Below are 19,874 nucleotides of genomic sequence, written 5' to 3'. Positions count from 1 at the left end.
AGGAACAAGTGACATCACAGCAGTGTCGGCGTGGGGTTCACTGGAGGAGAGGACTCACGGTCAGCCTTTTGCCGCCGGTCTTGAGGGGCTGATCGGGGTCCTGGCGGTTTTCTGCCTCCGTCGCCACGGCCAGAGTTTCGTACCTGAGGAGCAGAGCAGATGTTAAAAGCCGTGACTGCTACCTGAACCGCGCTGATATTGGCGTCTCAGGTAGGTGGAACGTTTCAGGAAGAAGTTGGCAGCCATGACCGTTTGGCAAGAATGTCCTCGAACAGCTGGACCAACACAGAGTGAACTGGCCCGGCACAACTGGAGAGGCTACTTGCACTGAGGAGACAGTCAAACATCTCTAATTTCACTTATTTTTAATATGGCTATGCAATAGAGATAGGAGTTGGATAGATAGTTGGTAGGTAGGTAAATTGGTAGCTAGATTGGTATATAAATAGAACTACACAGATAGATGGGTAGATACCTGTAGAACACAACAAATGGATGGGTTGATAGAATTAAACAGCTAGGCTGGTAGATGGACATAACTAGACAGACAGATGGGTAAGTAAATAGATAGAACAAGACATAGATGGGTAGATAGCTAATACTCGATAGGTAGATAGACAGAGAGATGGGTATATCGGCAGAAAGATGGGGAGACGGACAGACAGACAGACAACTGGATAGATAAGACATCTGATAGATAAATGTAACTAAACAGATAGATGAATGGATTGAAAGACAGACACAAAAGGACAGGCGGTTAGATAGATAGATTGGCAAAGAAAAAAGAAAAACTACCATGGCTGTTCCTCCATGTTGCACTGAACATGGAGAACAAAGCTTATTCATACTAAGTCTGCTGCGTTTGGTCGTAATGTGAAGAGATCTGCATCCCGGGCATTCGCAGTAATCCATTTCGTTTGTTAATTGTTTTTACTACTAACGTCTTTGTACCCTTGTATGAGACTTAAGAATATCAAACTGGTACTTAAAACATTTCTGACAGTGACAGTTGGACACTGGAACATATGAAATCAATTTACATTATTTCCTATGGGAAAATCCACTGTATCTTTTCCTTGTTTCGCCACCTGAATGTATTTTTATTCCTCCGCAGCTGCAAGTGGTCTCCGCCAGGTCTGACCGACACCCAGCCCACACATTTTATGCGGTCCCGGGGTGTCCCGCTCTATTAGCGCCAACGTCAGGGCTGTTTAATGTTATGCGTAAAGCCCAAGTGGATAAGAGAGGGGAGCCAGAGGAGCACTCACAGATGTGGACTGAGCAGGCTTCCTGGAAACGACTGATGGGAATTGTTTGCTTCAGATAGACAAGGGAGGAGATAAAATTATGTCGCATTCACTGAACTGTATCAATCAGTATTATGAAATTTAACAACCTTACATTTTTAATAGAGCTTGACCTCATTAGGTCCAGGTGTAACTGGTCACCAATCAGTCACTGGGCACATGCGGTGCAGTGGGGGATATAACAATTTGTTCCCCTGCTCAATTTGTAAATTTGCTTACTTATAAAGAAATTAACAGTCTGTAATACTTATGGCTGTTTACTGGTAAAACACAGACTAATGGTCACAAAATGCATACAAAACATGCAATCTGAAAAACGTACAAAGGTGCATTGAAATACGAGTGACCCAACTTCTGAGTTTTTGGAGATATGAGCCGTCATTCGGACGATTTTTTGCTTTGATTAGCGAGCGTGAACTTGAGATGCGAGCGCTCTATGGTAGAAATCCGTTCAAAGCAAGCTGCAGTTGGGCATATAGTGAACAATTCTAAAAAAAAAAGAGGCTTCAAGCTGTTTATTGCCAGTACCAGTTGAAGTTTACTGTCAAACTAAATACAAAAAGAGAATTACACATTGCATATTTAAAAAACAAAACATTTTGTTGAATGCCCCTGCTAGCCTAATGCTAGAAAATGAAATTGACTGGCTAACAATCAGCATCAATAGTCGTGGTGTTTTAATCCTTAAAGCAACAAATATTTGATCACAAATGGTGGAGCAACACATGAAGACAGACAATATAACAATACTAACCTGCATATATTCTTTATCCTTTGTGAAAAATGATTCATATCACTGGAGCTTACTGAGTCAGTTGTGAAACTCTTCTTTGTGTGTATATCTGTATTGTACTGCCCCCAGGTGACCAAAGTGTGCACACCAGAGGGAGCGGCACAATGTCCATTAAATTGAAGCAAATGAATGTGGCAAAAACTGTTTCATTCTTTACATTCTATTTATTATTTATCTATTTCCCTTGGTAAAAAATACACACTTGTTTTTTGGGGGGGCTGTAATGGATTAATGGTATTTCCATTCATTTAAATGGGAAAAGATGATTTGAGATACCAGTGTTTTGAGTTATAAGCATGGTCAATGAACAAATTCAACTCATATCTCAAGGTACTAGTGGAGTTGATCCCCTACAACACAGCCAGAACGTTGGCTCCCACAGATTGGCTGGTGCACATGTGGCTCCCAGCTCTGCACAATCAACCCATTACCAATACCGCTGATCTCTATTGGTGCTGATCTCAAATGTGTCTAAGGCACACCTGTTCGAGGAATCAATTTCTTCCCTTCCAATCTCTAGACCACAACGGGCAAGGCTAAAGAGCTGCCAGAAGATATCAGGGAGAGGATCATAGACAAGTACAAGGCAGAAATGGTTACAAAATCAACAGCATAAGGCTCAGTGAGAAGGTGACGTCATTATTTCAAAATGGAAGACATATAAAATGACCGTCAATTGCCTTCGGTTTGGAGCTTTATGCCAAATCTTGCCTTGTGGAGTGAGGATGATTATGATAACGCTAAGAGAGCAGCTTCAAAGTACACAGCAAGAACTTGTTGACTAGCTGAAAGAAACTGAAGAAAAAAAAACTTGTTGGTAATACACTGCGTTATACTGGACTGAAATCTTGCAAAGCCTGCAAAGTGCCCCAGCTCAAAAGGCATATTTACAGGCCTGCCTTAATCTAAATGCCTCAGGGAAGAATTGGGAGACAGTGCCGTGGTGGAGTGGTTCATGAATAAGTCTTTGTAAAGTGAAAATATATGTGTTGTAAATTTGCAATTACGTTGTTATTAACAATCCTGCCAAATTTGAATGATTTAAAAAAAACAAATAAATACATTTTTAAATCGCCAGGACTATCTGAAGGGAAGATGCATTTTCAGGGTTTGGGCTAGCTAGCTCGTCAGCTAACTTCACATTGCAAATGCGCTGATAGCCATCGACGTGATAGAAGGCGCTCAAATTCTTAGATACTGTAGTAGGTAGGGGCAACTACAAACTACAAAAAAAAGTCTTGTCCCTTTGTGGCGTTTTAGCCATACGCAAAAACATATCAGGAAAACTGAAATAATGAAAAACATTTTAATGCTATAGCTCCACAATTGAGTACTACATAAATCTCAGTCTTTGTGCATATTTTCAGCAATTTTCTTGAAACATTTATAGTGTATTTAGAAACAAATCTATGATTTCACTTAACAGGGTCCCAAAGGTCATGGAGTGACAACATCAGTCTCCAGACCTCAACCCAGTAGAGAACTGTTGGAGGGAGCTGATGCTTTGCGTTTCCCAGTGGCAGCAAAGAAACATGAAGGATTTAGAGAGTTTGCTAATGTGAGTGTGAATGCTTGTTTGTTGATATGTGCCCTGTGATTGACTGGCAACCAGTCCAGGGTGAGCTCAGATAGGCTCCAGCTCACCCTAATGTGACCCTATGGAGAACAATCAGTAGAACTATAGCAAATATGTAATTGATGCACATCATTACAGGGCTTTGGCTAGCTGCAGCACATAAAATCATGTAGTGTAGCCTGATCTGGCCAACTCTAGCTTTGAGTTTTACACCTGTGCACAGGTTGTTGAGCTTTTTGTGCACTCCTGTACAAGTCCTTCATGTGTATGTGTGAGTGTTGGCACCTGTGATGAGATGCATTTGCATGTGTGTGCGTGTGTGTGTTTCCAACAAGATCATCTTTCATTGAGACGACAACTACACAAGAATGTTTGCTTAAACTTTACACGTGCGCTGATAGTGCCAGCCAACACACACTCCATCCTGCCAAAAGACTGTCTGCACGTGTGACAACGCACAACTTGTTCACCGTGTACACTTTTAAAACGGGTTCCCGTGCGCATTTCTGCGGTTTGTCACATTTTCTTTTCCACTAGCAGGGCTTTTGTGTCAAGGTTCTACACTGAGTCGGTCGGTGTCAGTGAAACCCACTTGTAGCTCTCCAGCTGGCGGGCCGAAGACACGGTAAGGAAGCTGTCCGTCCGGGAGTTGTAGGCCAGCGGGCCGGGAAGCAGAAAGCCCGGCAGGAACCTTCCGAAAGTGTAGCTGTCCTGCTCGAAAAACATCAGCATGCCGTCCATGGACTGGATGCACAGCGAGTGGTGACCTGACCGAAAGAGGAAAGAGGATGGGGTGTATTGTTTTATTACATATACGGTACACACACACATGTACATACATATCCACAGTATGTATACACACGTATACAGTAGATGACATAGCCAAAAAATATTCAGAATCTAGCATCACCCATCTGTTCAAGTTCAGACAGGGTTCCATAAGACTTTCATGCACCCTGTTATGATAGACCTGTCCACCCAACGTGGTGTGGATCGGGGGGCTAATATTTTTCATGCGACACGACTGAGTAAGTTTCAGGCCAGGTCGTGTTGAGACCCCTAAAATACATACACGATCATCACGGTAAATGCATTCCAACAATAGCTTATCTGGGATGCAATCATTTGCATAATTAGATTTGACTTAATTCAAACTCTTCTCCAATGTTTAATACACAATGACTTGCGTGGCTTCTTGAACCTCCCACACACACACACACACACACACACACACACACACACAATTAAACAAATGTTGCTTCTGTTTCATTTCAACGGCAGCGGTGCTGTGCAGAGTGAGGCGTGTTTCTCACTCCGACTCAGTCTGATATCTCTATTAACACCTTAGCACATGCGCAACACACACACACACACACACACACACACACACGCTACCATAAAGGAGCGATGTGACCGGAGGACTATAATTAGGCCTCAAATGCGCTATTAAAACTCTCACTGCCGTCAAGTAGAGGTCACAAAGACAGCCACCTACAGTGCACAATCATTCATGCACGCACGCACGTGCACACACACACACACAGATGCAAACCATTCATCAGCAGAGATTTGGAAAGAAAAGCAACACACTCCAACACACTTCTTCTGTGTAAACAAGTGTGTTCGTGTCTGTGTGTGCATGTGCATGCATGATGAGCATGTTCCACAGTGGTTATGAGCAGCATACAATTACAAGGACAGACACATGCACAGGCCCACATGCACAGGCGCACGTATACACGGTGAACTGGTCGCAGGTCAATGTCAGGGCACATATACGTAGACAAACAAGCATTCACAGTCACATTTTCATCTATGCTCAATTTAGTCTTCAGTGACGGTAACATGCATGTTTTTGGAGATGCGTATCCCGAGAAAACCAGCACAATTACGGGGAGAACATCCAAACTCCACACCTCAGCTCAATTTTTAAACCCAGAACCTGAGAACTTTGAGGCAGCCTTGCTAACCACTAAGTCCGAAAGGTATCATGTATAATGAAAATTAAACGTATCATTAACCGCTGTGTGTTACACAGAGAATCTTGTGTGTAGAGTGCACACAATGTGCGAGTATAAAAGTCCACTACTATACCTTCTATTTCGGTTTATTAGCTTAAGACTATGTTATTCAATCCTTGACGTCCACTACAAGCTGACTTATTATACACCAATAAAAGATAATAACCTCAGTTTAAAAATAGCCCGGACGAAGCAGTGGTAATGTGGTTTTGCTTTAAGGTCAAGTTAAAGCACCAGCACAAAGTGTGTGTGTCTGTGACAAAAAGACTCTCTCGTGGCTCCTTGTAAATGAACTCTGACCTCTCAGGAAGGGGGAGGAAGGGAAACTCCCCAAACTAAAGAGCATGGCATTCATTCTGTCCCAGCGACTCTCAAAGTGTGGAACAGTTCAGTTGTATTTAAATTTAAGGTAAGTTAGTGTGTAATCTTTAAAAACTGATTTTTTTTTTTTTATATTTAATAACAATGTTTATTGTACTTTTATGTGCAATACATTTTAATTCGATCATTGTTTAAGTATAGTTTTTATTTTCCTATATTTAAGTACAGTGTTGATGTTCAAACTGCATAATGTTACAGTGGCTTACAATAATATAAATTATCCATCCATCCATTTTCTGTACCGCTTATCTTCATTAGGGTCGCGGGCGTGCTGGAGCCAATCCCAGCTATCTTCGGGCGAGAGGCGGGGCACAACCTGTACTGGTTGCCAGCCAATCGCAGAGCATATTTGCACTCACATTCACACCAACAGGCAATTTAGAGTCGCCAGTTAACCTGTGAATGTGAATGGTTGAATGTTCATGTTTGTCCTGCGATTGGCTGGCGACCAGTTCAGGGTGTACCTCTCGCCCAAAGATAGCTGGGATAGGCTCCGGGACGCCCGTGACCCTGAGTTTGGAAAATGAATGAATGAATAATAAAAAATAAAATAATAATAAATATTCCTACATCCCAAAAACATGCATTGGTAGGTTAATTGAAAACTCTAAATTGCCTGTGGCTGTGAATGTGAGTGCGAATGGCTGTCTGTTAATATATGCCCTGCGATTGGCTGACGACCAGTTCAGGGTGTACCCTGCCTCTGGCCCAGAGTCAGCTGGGATAGGCTCCAACTCACCTACGACCCTAGTGAGGATAAGCATTATGGAAAATGGATGGCTAGATACATTTTTCTAACACTTTTTTAGTTGCTACTTAGTGTAAAAAGTTAGAGAACCATTGTTCTAACCGGCTGACAGAAAGACAGCAGAAACACAGCAATTCAGTGGCAGCCACTGTCCTCTACTGGTGGAAAATAGTCGACAGGCAAAAGATCATTATTTGTGTGTGCCGAAACCTGCCGCCCAGTGTGATATATTTTACACAATCACATACACACTTACACACGCATGGTTACATTCAGACTGAGACTCAATTACAGACGCACACAGACTCTATGAGTGAGTTACACACTCACTAAAATACACAATTACACACTCAATCTATTCTACACGCTCACAGGCACGTTCTCTCACACGCACACACACACACACACACACACACACACACACTATCTTTCATGACTTCAGTCACACTGACTGACACACGTGCACGCACACACATTCAAAACACACAAAAACTCACAGTTTCACACACGCACACACAATAACACTTTCACACACTAATTCACACTCACGGGCTTTCACTCAATCACACACATATAATAAACACACACACCCTTGCTGAACTTACACAAACACAATAAACAAAAACATTGTCTCTCTCACACACACACACACACACACACACACACACTCTGTCTCTCTCTCTCTCTCTGTCACCTACATATATGTCGGTACGCCCCTACAAACCCTTGAGGATTTGAATGCTGCCAGAACTAAGACAAGAGCATGCAAAATCCTCTTGGACCCTCCACATCCTGGTTACCACCTCTTCCAGGTCCTTCCCTCAGGTAGGCGCGATCGAACAATGCAAACTACAACCCCAATTCCAATGAAGTTGGGACGTTGGCTTAAACATAAATAAAAACAGAATACAATGATTTGCAAATCATGTTCAACCTATATTTAATTGAATACACTACAAAGACATGATATTTAATGTTCAAAACTGATAAACTTTATTGTTTCTAGCAAATAATCATTAACTTAGAATTTTATGGGTGCAACACGTTCCACAAAAGCTGGGACAAAAAAGACTGAGAAAGTTGAGGAATGCTCATCAAACACCTGTTTGGAACATCCCACAGGTGAACATGCTAATTGGGAACAGGTGGTTACCATGATTGGGAATAAAAGGAGCTTCCCGGAATTGCTTAGTCATTCACAAGCAAAGATGAGGCGAGGTTCAGCTCTTTGTGAACAAGTGCGTGAGAAAATAGTCGAACAGTTTAAGAACAATGTTCCTCAACGTACAATTGCTAAGAAGTTAGGGATTTCATCATCTACGGTCCATAATATCATCAAAAGGTTCAGAGAATCTGGAGAAATCATTGCATGTAAGTGACAAGGCCGAAAAGCAACATTGAATGCCCGTGAACTTCGATCCCTCAGGCGGCATCAAAAACCGACATCAATGTGTAAAGGATAACACCACACAGGCTCAGGAACACTTCAGAAAACTAATGTCAGTAAATACAGTTCGGCACTACATCCGTAAGTGCAACTTGAAACTCTACTACGCAAAGCAAAACCCATTTATCAACAACACCCAGAAACGCCGCCGGCTTCTCTGGGCCCGAGCGCATCTAAGATGGACTGATGCAAAGTGGAAAAGTGTTCTGTGGTCCGACGAGTCCACATTTCAAACTGTTTTTGGAAATTATGGACATCGTGTCCTCCGGGCCAAAGAGGAAAAGAACCCTCCGGACTGTTATGGAGGCAAAGTTCAAAAGCCAGCATCTGTGATGGTATGGGGCTGTGTGAGTGCCAATGGCATGGGTAACTTACACATCTGTGAAGGCACCATTAATGCTGAAAGGTACATACAGGTTTTGGAGAAACATATGCTGCCATCCAAGCAACGTCTTTTTCATGGACGCCCCTGCTTATTTCAGCAAGACAATGCCAAACCACATTCTGCACGTGTTACAACAGTGTGGCTTCGTAGTAAAAGAGTGCGGGTACGAGACTGGCCTGCTTGCAGTCCAGACCTGTCTCCCATTGAAAATGTGTGGCGCATTATGAAGCGTAAAATACGACAACGGAGACCCCGGACTGTGGAACGGCTGAAGCTGTACATCAAGCAAGAATTGGAAAGAATTCCACCTTCAAAGCTTCAACAATTAGTGTCCTCAGTCCCCAAACGTTTATTGAATGTTGTTAAAAGAAAAGGTGATGTAACACGGTGGTAAACATGACCCTGTCCCAGCTTTTTTGGAACGTGTTGCAGCTATAAAATTCTAAGTTAATGATTATTTGCTAAAAAAAATAAAGTTTATCAGTTTGAACATTAAATATCTTGTCTTTGTAGTGTATCCAATTAAATATAGGTCGAACATTATTTGCAAATCATTGTATTCTGTTTTGATTATGTTTAACACAACGTCCCAACTTCATTGGAATTGGGGTTGTAGAACTAGCTGACATTCCAAGAGCTTCTTCCCTCTTGCCATTCACTTATTAAACAGTTAATTTACAATTCCATTGTAACATGCTGCCAATTTTGTCTTGAGATTGTTGTCACATCTCTGTCGGGCCAATTATACATTATTCGTGCATTCACTTTAGTAATCTCGTCACTCTGCACTATTTGCACATCTGTTGTTGTCCAATACTGGCCACTCATGTGCTTGAGAAGTATCTGCACCATTTGCACAATTGACATTGTTCCAGATTATCGCTCTGCTCGTCACCTTAAACTGCTTAAATTTCTTGAAGTCTCAGCTCCATTTTCACAATGGCCACTGTACCAGACTATTGCTAATTTCAAACTGCTCTAAATTGCTAGAGGACTCTGCATCATTTGCACTATTCTCCCCAAATTTTTTTTTAAAAATATCGGTATTACCACATTACTGTTAACCTTTGATTGCTCAGTGGCTCTCCGTACTATGTTTTTATGTCTCAAAAGTATTTTCTGTCAAATGGCTGTCTATTGTCTATTGTCCAACTACCGGAGACAAATTCCTGGTGTGTTTTTGACATACTTGGCAAATAAAGATGATTCTGATACACACTCACACTCACACACACACACACACACACATAGTGCGCACACATTTATGTACATATTCACACACACATATACAGAAAGACAAACACACACACGTTTATGTCCATATCACTTACAACCACCCCAAGCAAGATCTTCAATTACCCTGAAATAATTCCGCAGGAACTAAATTTGGATTTCCTGCAGTAGAAACACGTGCAAGTTTCCTCCAAAGTTAAGTTCCGGGATAAAGTTCCTGAGGCGCAAAAGGCCCTCATATAAACAGGGAGTGAATGAGGGGTCCACCATGCCAGGCCACAGTCTGTCTGGCATATTCTACACACGCATGCATGTGTGCATGTCTGCATACACACACGCACATTCACTTACACACACAGAACATGCCTCAACAAAGCAGCCTTTATTTAAATAGTCTTTTTCTGCACTTTAAAGGGGATTCCCGTGTGTGTGCATGTTTTTCTTGGATTGTGACAAGTGCAGGGCTGTCCCCGACTTGGTTTTTCCAAAAAGCCTTGAGCATTAGACCGCATCATTCAAGTGTGTGTGTGCGTAAAAGTGTTTTGGATTGTGGCAGGGCTGTCCCCGACTTGGTTTTTCCAAAAGCCTAGAGCATGAGACACCATCATTCAAGTACATATGTACATGCGTGCGTGCGTGCGCTACCCGTGACTCCTCCAAAGGTTCCGTATGTCATATTGCAGGCGGTCCTCTGCAGGTTGTGCTCATAGACCAGTTTGATCTGGTACTGGTCGCCGTGCTCCACGTTGCCCGCCGTGCCTAAACCACACACACACACACACACACACACACACACACACGTCAACACAAGGCTACTTAAAAAAAGAAGTGACAGGGGGGAGGAGGAGAACGTTACCCAGAACAGAAAAGACGGACAGCTTCCTGGGGTGAAGGACAGCCAGGTGGAGAAGATCTGAACACCTGGTAAAACAACAACTGAATCTGAGCAAGAATTTTTTTTATTTCCAATTACAGTAACTTACTGTATGTCATTTCAAAGATTGTTGAAGAACACTCTGGATTTTGAACAACAGGTGCCAAGGACCTACACTGAAGTGAATTGAGGAGCTTTATTTACAGTGGATACAGAAAGTATTCAGACCCCCTTACATTTTTCACTCTTTATTATAATATTGCAGCCATTTGCTAAAATCATTTAAGTTCTTTTTTTCCTCCTTATTAATGTACACACAGCACCCCATATTGACAGAAAAAAACAGGATTGTTGAAATTCTTTGCAGATTTATTAAAAAAGAAAAACTGAAATATGACACAGCCATAAGTATTCAGACCCTTTGCTCAGTATGTAGTAGAAGCACCCTTTTGAGCTAATACAGCCATGAGTCTTTTGGGGAATAATGCAACAAGTGTTTCACACCTGGATTTGGGGCTCCTCTGCCATTCCTCCTTGCAGATCCTCTCCAGTTATGTCAGGTTGGATGGTGAACGTTGGTGGACAGCCATTTTCAAGTCTCTCCAGAGATGCTCAATTGGGTTTAAGTCAAAGCTCTGGCTGGGCTTTTCAAGAAACGTCACGGAGTTGTTCTGAAGCCACTCCTTCGTTATTTTGGCTGTGTGCTAAGGGTCATTGTCTTGTTGGAAGGTGAACCTTCGGCCCAGTCTGAGGTCCTGAGCACAATAGAGAAGGTTTTTGTCCAGGATATCCCTGTAATTGCCCGCATTCATCTTTCCTTCGATTGCAACCAGTCGTCTTGTCCCTGCAGCTGAAAAACACCCCCACAGCATGATGCTGCCACCACCATGCTTCACTGTTGGGACTCTATTGGACAGGTGATGAGCAGTGCCTGGTTTTCTCCACACATACCGCTTAGAATTAAGGCCAAAATGTTCTATCTTAGTCTCACCAGACCAGAGCATCTTATTTCTCACCATCTTGGAGTCCTTCAGGTGTTTTTTAGCAAACTCCATGCGGGCTTCCATGTGTCTTGCACTGAGGAGAGGCTACCGTCGGGCCACTCTGCCATAAAGCCATGACTGGTGCAGGGCTGCAGTGATGGTTGACTTTCTAGAACTTTCTCCCATGGTCCGACTGCATCTCTGGAGCTCAGCCATAGTGATCTTTGGGTTCTTCTTGACCTCTCTCACCAAGGCTCCTCTCCCCCGATTGCTCAGTTTGGCCAGACGGCCAGCGCTAGAAAGGGTTCTGGTCGTCCCAAACATCTTCCATTTAAGGATTATGGAGGCCACTGTGCTCTTAGGAACGTAAAGTGCAGCAGAAATTTTTGTGTAACCTTGGCCAGATCTGTGCCTTGCCACAATTCTGTCTCTGAGCTCTTCAGGCAGTTCCTTTGACCTCATGATTCTCATTTGCTCTCACATGCACTGTGAGCTGTAAGGTCTTCTATAGACAGGGGTGTGGCTTTCCTAATCAAGTCCAATCAGTATAATCAAACACAGCTGGACTTCAATAAAGGTGTAGAACAATCTCAAGGATGATCAGAAGAAATGGACAGCACCCGAGTTAAATATATGAGTGTCACTGCAAAGGTTCCGAATACTTATGGTTGTGTGATATTTAAGTTTTTCTTTTTTTAATAAATCTGCAAAAATCTCAACAATTCCGTTTTTTTTCTGGCGATATGGGGTGCTGTGTGTACATTAAGAGGGGAAAAATGAACTTAAATGATTTTAGCAAATGGCTGCAATATAACAAAGAGTGAAAAAGTTAAGGGGGTCTGAATCCTTTCCTAACCCACTGTAGGTAAATGTAGTGCTTTGCCACCGTTTTGTGGCTTTGCGATGCCATTGAACTATTTTGAAGTGAGTTCAGGAGCTCTATTTAAACAAATGGAGTGCTGAGCTACCATGTTGTGGCACTTGGGTGGCAAGAAAATATGTTGAAGTGAGTTGTGGGGCTTCATTTTGACAAAAGTAGTGCTTTGCCGCTGTCTCTTGCCATCTTGGTGTCAAGGAATTATTTTGAAGTGAGTTGAGGATCTTTATTTACAGAAATGTAGTCCTTTGCACCCATCTTGGTGCCAAAGAACTATGTTGACGTTATTTAAGGAGTGTCATTTAGACACACATATTCTGCTGAGATCCTGTGGCATCTCCATGCCAAGGAACTACTGGACAGTAATCCCTCATTTATCGCAGGGGTTAGTTTCCGCCATTCCAGACCACCCTCACAATAGGTGAAATCCCCGAAGTAACAACCACATATATATATTTCTTTTTGATTACTTGTACATATTTTCAAGCTGTATGAACCTCCCCAGGCTCTTATTAATCTTTCCCACACTCCTGTTAACCGCTACCATACTCTTATAAACACTTTGTATACTCCTAAACATAATTTTCTTTAACCAATGAATTGTAGGAGATGCGGCGACAGGGTGGACGACTGGTTAGAGCGTCTGCCTCACAGTTCTGAGGACCGGGGTCAATACCCACGTATGTGCCCTGCGATTGGCTGGCAACCAGTTCAGGGTGTACCCCGCCTCCTGCCCGATGATAGCTGGGATAGGCTCCAGCACGCCCGCGACCCTAGTGAGGAGAAGCGGCTCAGAAGATGGATTGTAGCAGATGCTGCCACGACGCTACTTCTCCACTGACAATACATTTGTTGATTTTATCCTGTCAGAACAAAATGTAGTCTTTAGAAAGGAGCAACCAGGGTGGAAGGGGAAGCCGATCCCACAACTGTTCTTTCATCCTGGGAAAGCAAAAAGTCTCTGGTGGCCCACTGCCTTGGTCTGCCCGCCAGTATTTATACTTGCCAGCCTCGCCTCCAGACTGCCCGCCGGATTCCCGGGAAGAATTCTGCGTTGGCAAACCGCAGCTTAAATCAAAGACAAACACAATGCTGTGGGAAGGAAGGAAGGAAGGAAGGAAGGAAGAAAGGACGCAAGGCCACAGAGATTTTAAACACTTTTTTTCCTGAGAGAAAGCTCACTTTCATTCCTGCCCACTGGCTAAAGGGAGACGGCGCCACCTGGCTGCGAGATATAAGCTCGAGGTGGGGAAATCTTTGTCTTTAAAGGTCAACTTTGATTTCTAAAATGGGAAAATGGGTCAGGTCATTCATATATGAGGTAAAAAAAATTAATTAAAAATTAAAATGCGTATACTAATTTATTTTTATAATAACATACAATAATTTCTTACATTTTATGATGTGTATATAATTACATACAATTTTTAAAAAACTATTTAAAAAAATAAATGTGAAATGATTTTAAAAGAATTTCAAATGTGCATGTAGAGTACATACACAAGTTTGTTTTATTAATAATATTTTTATCAGCTTTTACTTACATTATAATTTAATTATAATTAATTCATCAATTATTTAGTATAATAAAGAAATACAAAAATGTGTAAAATATACAGTATATGTAAAATGGTTTATTTTACTATTTATTTTATTTCATTCCATTATGCACAATAAATTAACAAATTACTTAATGAGCTAAATAACAAAAAATAAATAAAATGGGCAAATGGGTTGCATTAGAGGTAAAAGAAAATGTGCAAAATATTTGATTTTATTGATAAATAATAATTTAGAAGTAATTATTATTTATCAATAAAATCAAATATTTTGCATTTTATTATATATAATTATTACATTATGTCAATTAACCAATTATTTACTAAAATAAGTAAAAATATTTTTATAAATGTTAAAATATATATGTACAATGTCCAATACTTTAATATTAAAAATAGCAATTCACAAATGTTTGCAATTTTATCATGTACAATTAATTTCATTATAATTAACCAATTATTTAAAACAAAAGAAAACATGTTAAATGTAAAGTTGTAAAATTGTTTACTAATACTTTATCATTTTATTATTTACTCAATGGAATCTACAAAGCCGGCACGGAGCCGACTCCAGCAGCCCGTGACCCTAGTGAGGATAAGCGGTAAAGAAAATGGATGGATGGATGGAATCTACAAGGACAAAATGCACATTTTCAATAATGACACCCCGGGCGGGCTGGAGCCTATCCCAGCTATCATCGGGCAGGAGGCGGGGTACACCCTGAACTGGTTGCCAGCCAACTGCAGGGCACATACAAACAAACAACCATTTGCACTCACATTCACACCCATGGGCAATATAGAGTCTCCAATTGTTTTTGGGATGTGGGAGGAAACCGGAGTGGCCGGAGAAAACCCACGCAGGCACGGGTAGAACATGCAAACTCCACACAGGCGGGGCCGGGGATTGAACCCAGGTCCCCAGAACTGTGAAGCAGATGCTCTAACCAGTCGGCCACCGTGCCGCCTAATGACACTTCAATACTGGGAAAAAAAAATAAAAACTGTATTTAAAAAGTGTACCTAAATAAATGTTTGAAAACAAACACTTCCAAAACAATATATGCAGATTCATTGTAATTCAAAGTTAAACACAACTGAACTGTACTTATCAAATGTAGTGTCCTGTAATAATAAAAACTAAACCACTGTAACACTATGCACAGTTTGAACATATTATTCAGTGATTTCGCCACGGTGGCCAACTGACGCTTTGTAAAATGTTTAACCATCCCTCTACCCACATAAAAGCCACATTAGTGGATTTAGTCCATATCACGCTAATACTGCTCAAATCACCAAGCGTAATCCTCGTTTGTGTGCTCGTGACAGGTAAATCGGGCCAAAGGTAATTTGAGTGAGATGAAAGTTGATACATGTTGCTGTCATCTCATGAATGAAGGCTCGGTTTCTTTGCTCCCTCAAGATGGCCTTCCAAAGGTTCAACACTCACACGTTTCAGATGAAAGGGTTCAACATCTACACTTTTCCCAAAAGGGGTCACACCCATGGTAGATGTGGGTTTTTCTATATCCAAGTTTTTCTTGGAGAAAGGGTTCAACACCCACACTTTTCGCCAAGGGGGGCACAGCCGTAGGGAGAAGTTGGTTTTTCAACTTCCGCACCTTTCCCTGTTAAAGTGGGAGATGTGAGTGATTCAACATCCGCATTATTTCCGATGAAAATGTGCAACGCCTACACTTTTCCTCAAGGAGGTTGCACATCCATGCTTTTCCCGATGAATGGGTTCAACACCCACATTGTTTCCACTCTTACTGCACAAAAAGCAACACACTATTTTACAGCTTTCTCTGCCTCTGTGTAATAACCAATTCTACTCACGAGACAAACTTCCCCAGCTCCACCTGGATGATGGCGTTCTGCAGATGGACTTCAAGGAGCTGCGCCTCGGCCGAGCCTTGGCCCCCCTCGGTGGGTTTGGCGGGGTGAGGGGAGAAGATCCGCAGCATGCCCATGTAGCTGCCCACCACCACCTTGTCTGCACAGGAAGACGAAGAGAAAAACTATTGATATGATGGATGTGACTACGACCTGAAACATACAATATTTCTATTACGATACCGTGTCCTGTGCCGCTGTTGTCCACATCCCCAACGCAGACGCACCCGTGGTCAAACTCCTCGCCCTCTCCCAGGGCTGTCGACCACCAATCCCGTGCCTTGAAGAGAGACATCTGATAGGACAGAGAAGAAGACACAGGAAGGTGAAATTTGTAGTAGTATTAGTATAGTTGCAAAAGTGTGAACATTTTCCAATCCATTTTTATGGTAAATTAAACTGGAGTATTTAGTAAACAAATTGGAACCTTTTCATCAGAATTTATAAGAATTAAGGGTAATTTAATGGCATGGAATCAGCCATCCATTTTCTGTAACGCTTATTCTGTACAGGGCCACAGGTGATCGGTAGCCCATCCCAGTTGACTCCAAGTGAAAGGTGAACTACACCCCTCAGCTGATTTTCTTGCTTTGACTTGAGAGCAAAAATTTAATATACGAGCGTTGTATGGTGGCGGTGAACTAAACTCGACTCACTTCAAAACAAGCAGCAGTTGTGCTGTTGTTTATTTAAAACAACCTTTGCCTCAATAAATTTAACATCGTGTTGACAAAGAATGGACATTTGAACATAAACTGCGGCTCAACACATGTAGACAAACAATGTAAAAATTCTCAGGCATTTATTCTTTATCCTTTGTGAAAAATTATTAACATTACTGCAGCTTACTGAGTTAAATGTGAAACTCTTCTACAAGTGTGTCTCTGTGTCTGTATTATACTGTCCCCAGGTGGCCAAGCCATGATGCACATCAGAAAAAGCATTACAATATCTATTCAATTAAAGCAGAACATGTGGCAAAAACTGTATTTTTACCATCAATCCATCCATCCATTTCCTTTACCGCTTATCCTCACTCGGGTCGCGGGTGTGCTGGAGCCTATTGCAGCTATCTTCGGGCTGGAGCCCCGAAGATAGCTGTAATTAACCTACCATGCATGTTTTTGGGATGTGGGAGGAAACCGGAGCGCCCGGAGAAAACCCACGCAGGCATGGGGAGAACATGCAAACTCCGCACTGGCAGGACCGGGGATTGAACCCCGGTCCTCAGAACTGTGAGGCAGACGCCCTAACCAATCGTGCACCGTGCCGCCAGTCAAATTGAAGTGTCACTTAAAAAGTGTCCACTTCCTGCCACACTGACAGCCAATGGGGGAGCAGCATGACCAGCCATGTGACCAGCACAGTGGAGTAAGCCTGAGATGGCAAGCAGCTTTGTCTCCTGTCTTAGTGCTGACTGAGCAGGTGGAACAAGCAGCTAATCCAGTAAAGTGGCAAATTATACATGACACTCATGTTATAATTTAGTGCACCTTTCATTGTTTTATGTCATAAAATCTTGTTTAATGACGCTCAAAAGTTGAAAGCAGACTGCCATTATCTTACCACGCACCAACATTGTGTTATATATATATATGTACAATTTTTTTTTTCAATGAGATGAATTCAAAGGATAACAACGCTAATTTACAGTAGTTTTCCATGGACATTAAACACAAGACACAAAGCACAAAGTCCACCCTCAACTTTGACCTGCCCTGACCTGACCTGACCTGACGTGAGGATTTAAACACATTCCATGTTTAGTTGTCCGCATTTGAGCACGAAAATAAGTCACGTTAATAAATTTCTCACGCAGAAGTTCACGGGTCAATTAGCTCGAGGCTAACGCATTAACTTTAGCTTGGCGGTCTAATTAGCTAGCCTAGCGAGTTAACCGGCAGCCCGTATTGCGGGTGGAATGGGTGTCTTACCTTTCTTCACCGACGTGTCTTACAAGCCGGAAGGTTTGTTACTCCTCGCGGTGGCAAAAAAATCACATTTGTCGCCGTCTTGAAGCCATCGTCTTGTTGTCATGGCACTGACGCTTAAACTGGAAGGAGCATATCAGTAGTGCGCAAGAGCGGAAAAGAAATGCCTCATGGGAAATGGAGTTTTTCCTCACTCATTTCCCCGTAAATAACCAGGGATTTTAGTTTGTTAATTACGATAATATTACATTCATTTACCAATGACTTCATATTTTATTGCAATTTACATTAAAATGAACTGCATAAGGCAATAACTCCAATGTACAATACTTGAAGTTATCACCCACACACACACAAATTGGTTTTAAGGGTAAGCGTGGCAGTTATGCGCATGCCGTAGAGATATGCCTGATGGGAAATGTAGTGTTTCTCATTTAATTGTCCTGTGTCAGGTAATAAGGGATTTAGCGAGGTAAATTACGGTCATATTAAGTTCATTTAAGAGTGTTTTTTTCTTCTTCTTTGCTATTTTGGTTTTAACGACTGACATAATGGCAAACGCAAAGTCTGTACAATACTTAAAAATAAATCACAAAAACAGTTTCCAGAAGGGTGACGCCACAGGTAGCAAGGTATTTAGCGAAACGGTCATATTATTTATGAGTGATTTCTTCTTAATTTTCTTAATTATACATTCAAATAAATAACACAATATAAAATACTGGCACTACAATGCATAATACTTGCATAAAAACTCACAAAACCAGCTTAGTAACGGCATTGATGGAATATTGCACAGGTGTCAAACTGGTGGCGCGGGGGAAAGATTCAATACGCCACATGATTTTATTTGGACCGTAACTTCATGTTACTTGTGAAAATATCAAAAATAAAAATGTTCTTCACTTGTAATAATGTTGAGAAATTGCAAGCATTTTTTGTTACCAATCAACAGTTTAAAATAAATGTATTAGTAGTTGAAAAACATGCTTATATAGGCTCCAGATTTCAAAACTAGTTATCCATCAACTTGTATGGGTTCACGGTCATAACTACCCACCGAGGGAAGTCATAACTACGATGTGGCCCATGACAAAACTGAGTTTGACAACCCTGGGATATTGAGTCCTTAGCTGTTTTAGGTTCATGGCTCACTCAGTATAGGTAGAAATAAATTTACTAATGAGGCAAATTACAATTACAGGACATTCATTTGTCTGATTTCTTCTTATTTCTCCAAGTTTTATATTTTAAAGCATACATAAACACAAGGACTACAGTGTACTGTGTAAGAATTACCAAGCTTATTATCTGCAGTAGATTGAACCTTTATGTGGGCTTGCAGTTGAAAATATTTGAATTCTTATTAACTAGATTGAGGTTTTAATGACATTAAACCTGCATATCCCTCGACCAACAACCCATGTTTTCGACGCAGAATTATTTCCCACACCCCTATAGGCTATTTAGTGTATTGCAAAAGCATTCCAACTACAGTACAGTACTGAAATGCTATAAAGACCCATCCATCCATAAAGACCCAATTAAAAAACACAGCCATGTAACATATATTAAAATGTTGTATTACATTTCCAACTCACACCATCACAGGAGGGGGGGGGGGGGGGAACAACTTAATCTGCTTATAAAAATACAACACATGAATCTACCTTTGGAAACATTTCAACACCAGATCCACAATTTACAGTATGACATTATTCGCTGTTTCATTGATTATATATGTAAATAGATTTGTTTCCTTCTTTGTTAAGAAAAGGCAACATGCAGGTGATAGCAGCACATGTAAAACACATTAAAGATGTCAAAAACTTAAAAAAAGAAGGGAGAAAAAAGCAACTG

At 41.5% G+C, this 19,874-nt stretch overlaps 1 protein-coding gene across 4 annotated transcripts in view; it reads right to left on the bottom strand.

Annotated features, from left to right (window-relative positions):
* bbs9 (Bardet-Biedl syndrome 9) overlaps nt 1-18,178 on the bottom strand; it is a 157,550-nt gene extending 139,372 nt beyond the window's left edge. For 2 of the 4 annotated variants that reach the window (XM_061776790.1, XM_061776791.1), the window contains exons 1-7: nt 18,018-18,178; nt 16,267-16,378; nt 16,027-16,183; nt 10,748-10,812; nt 10,537-10,650; nt 4,269-4,443; nt 59-143 (exon numbers count right to left, since the gene is read on the bottom strand). In XM_061776790.1, coding sequence (XP_061632774.1) covers nt 59-143; nt 4,269-4,443; nt 10,537-10,650; nt 10,748-10,812; nt 16,027-16,183; nt 16,267-16,378 — 708 coding nt within the window. In that variant the 5' untranslated portion in view covers nt 18,018-18,178. The remainder of the gene's footprint in view (nt 1-58; nt 144-4,268; nt 4,444-10,536; nt 10,651-10,747; nt 10,813-16,026; nt 16,184-16,266; nt 16,379-18,017) is intronic. The other 2 variants (XM_061776788.1, XM_061776789.1) reach the window with 1 other exon arrangement.
* Between the last annotated feature and the right edge of the window lie 1,696 nt (nt 18,179-19,874).

The sequence above is a fragment of the Phyllopteryx taeniolatus genome, chromosome 6 (genome assembly GCF_024500385.1).
Source record: "Phyllopteryx taeniolatus isolate TA_2022b chromosome 6, UOR_Ptae_1.2, whole genome shotgun sequence".
NCBI lineage: Eukaryota > Metazoa > Chordata > Actinopteri > Syngnathiformes > Syngnathidae > Phyllopteryx > Phyllopteryx taeniolatus.
This window is presented reverse-complemented; position numbering and strand designations above follow the sequence as displayed.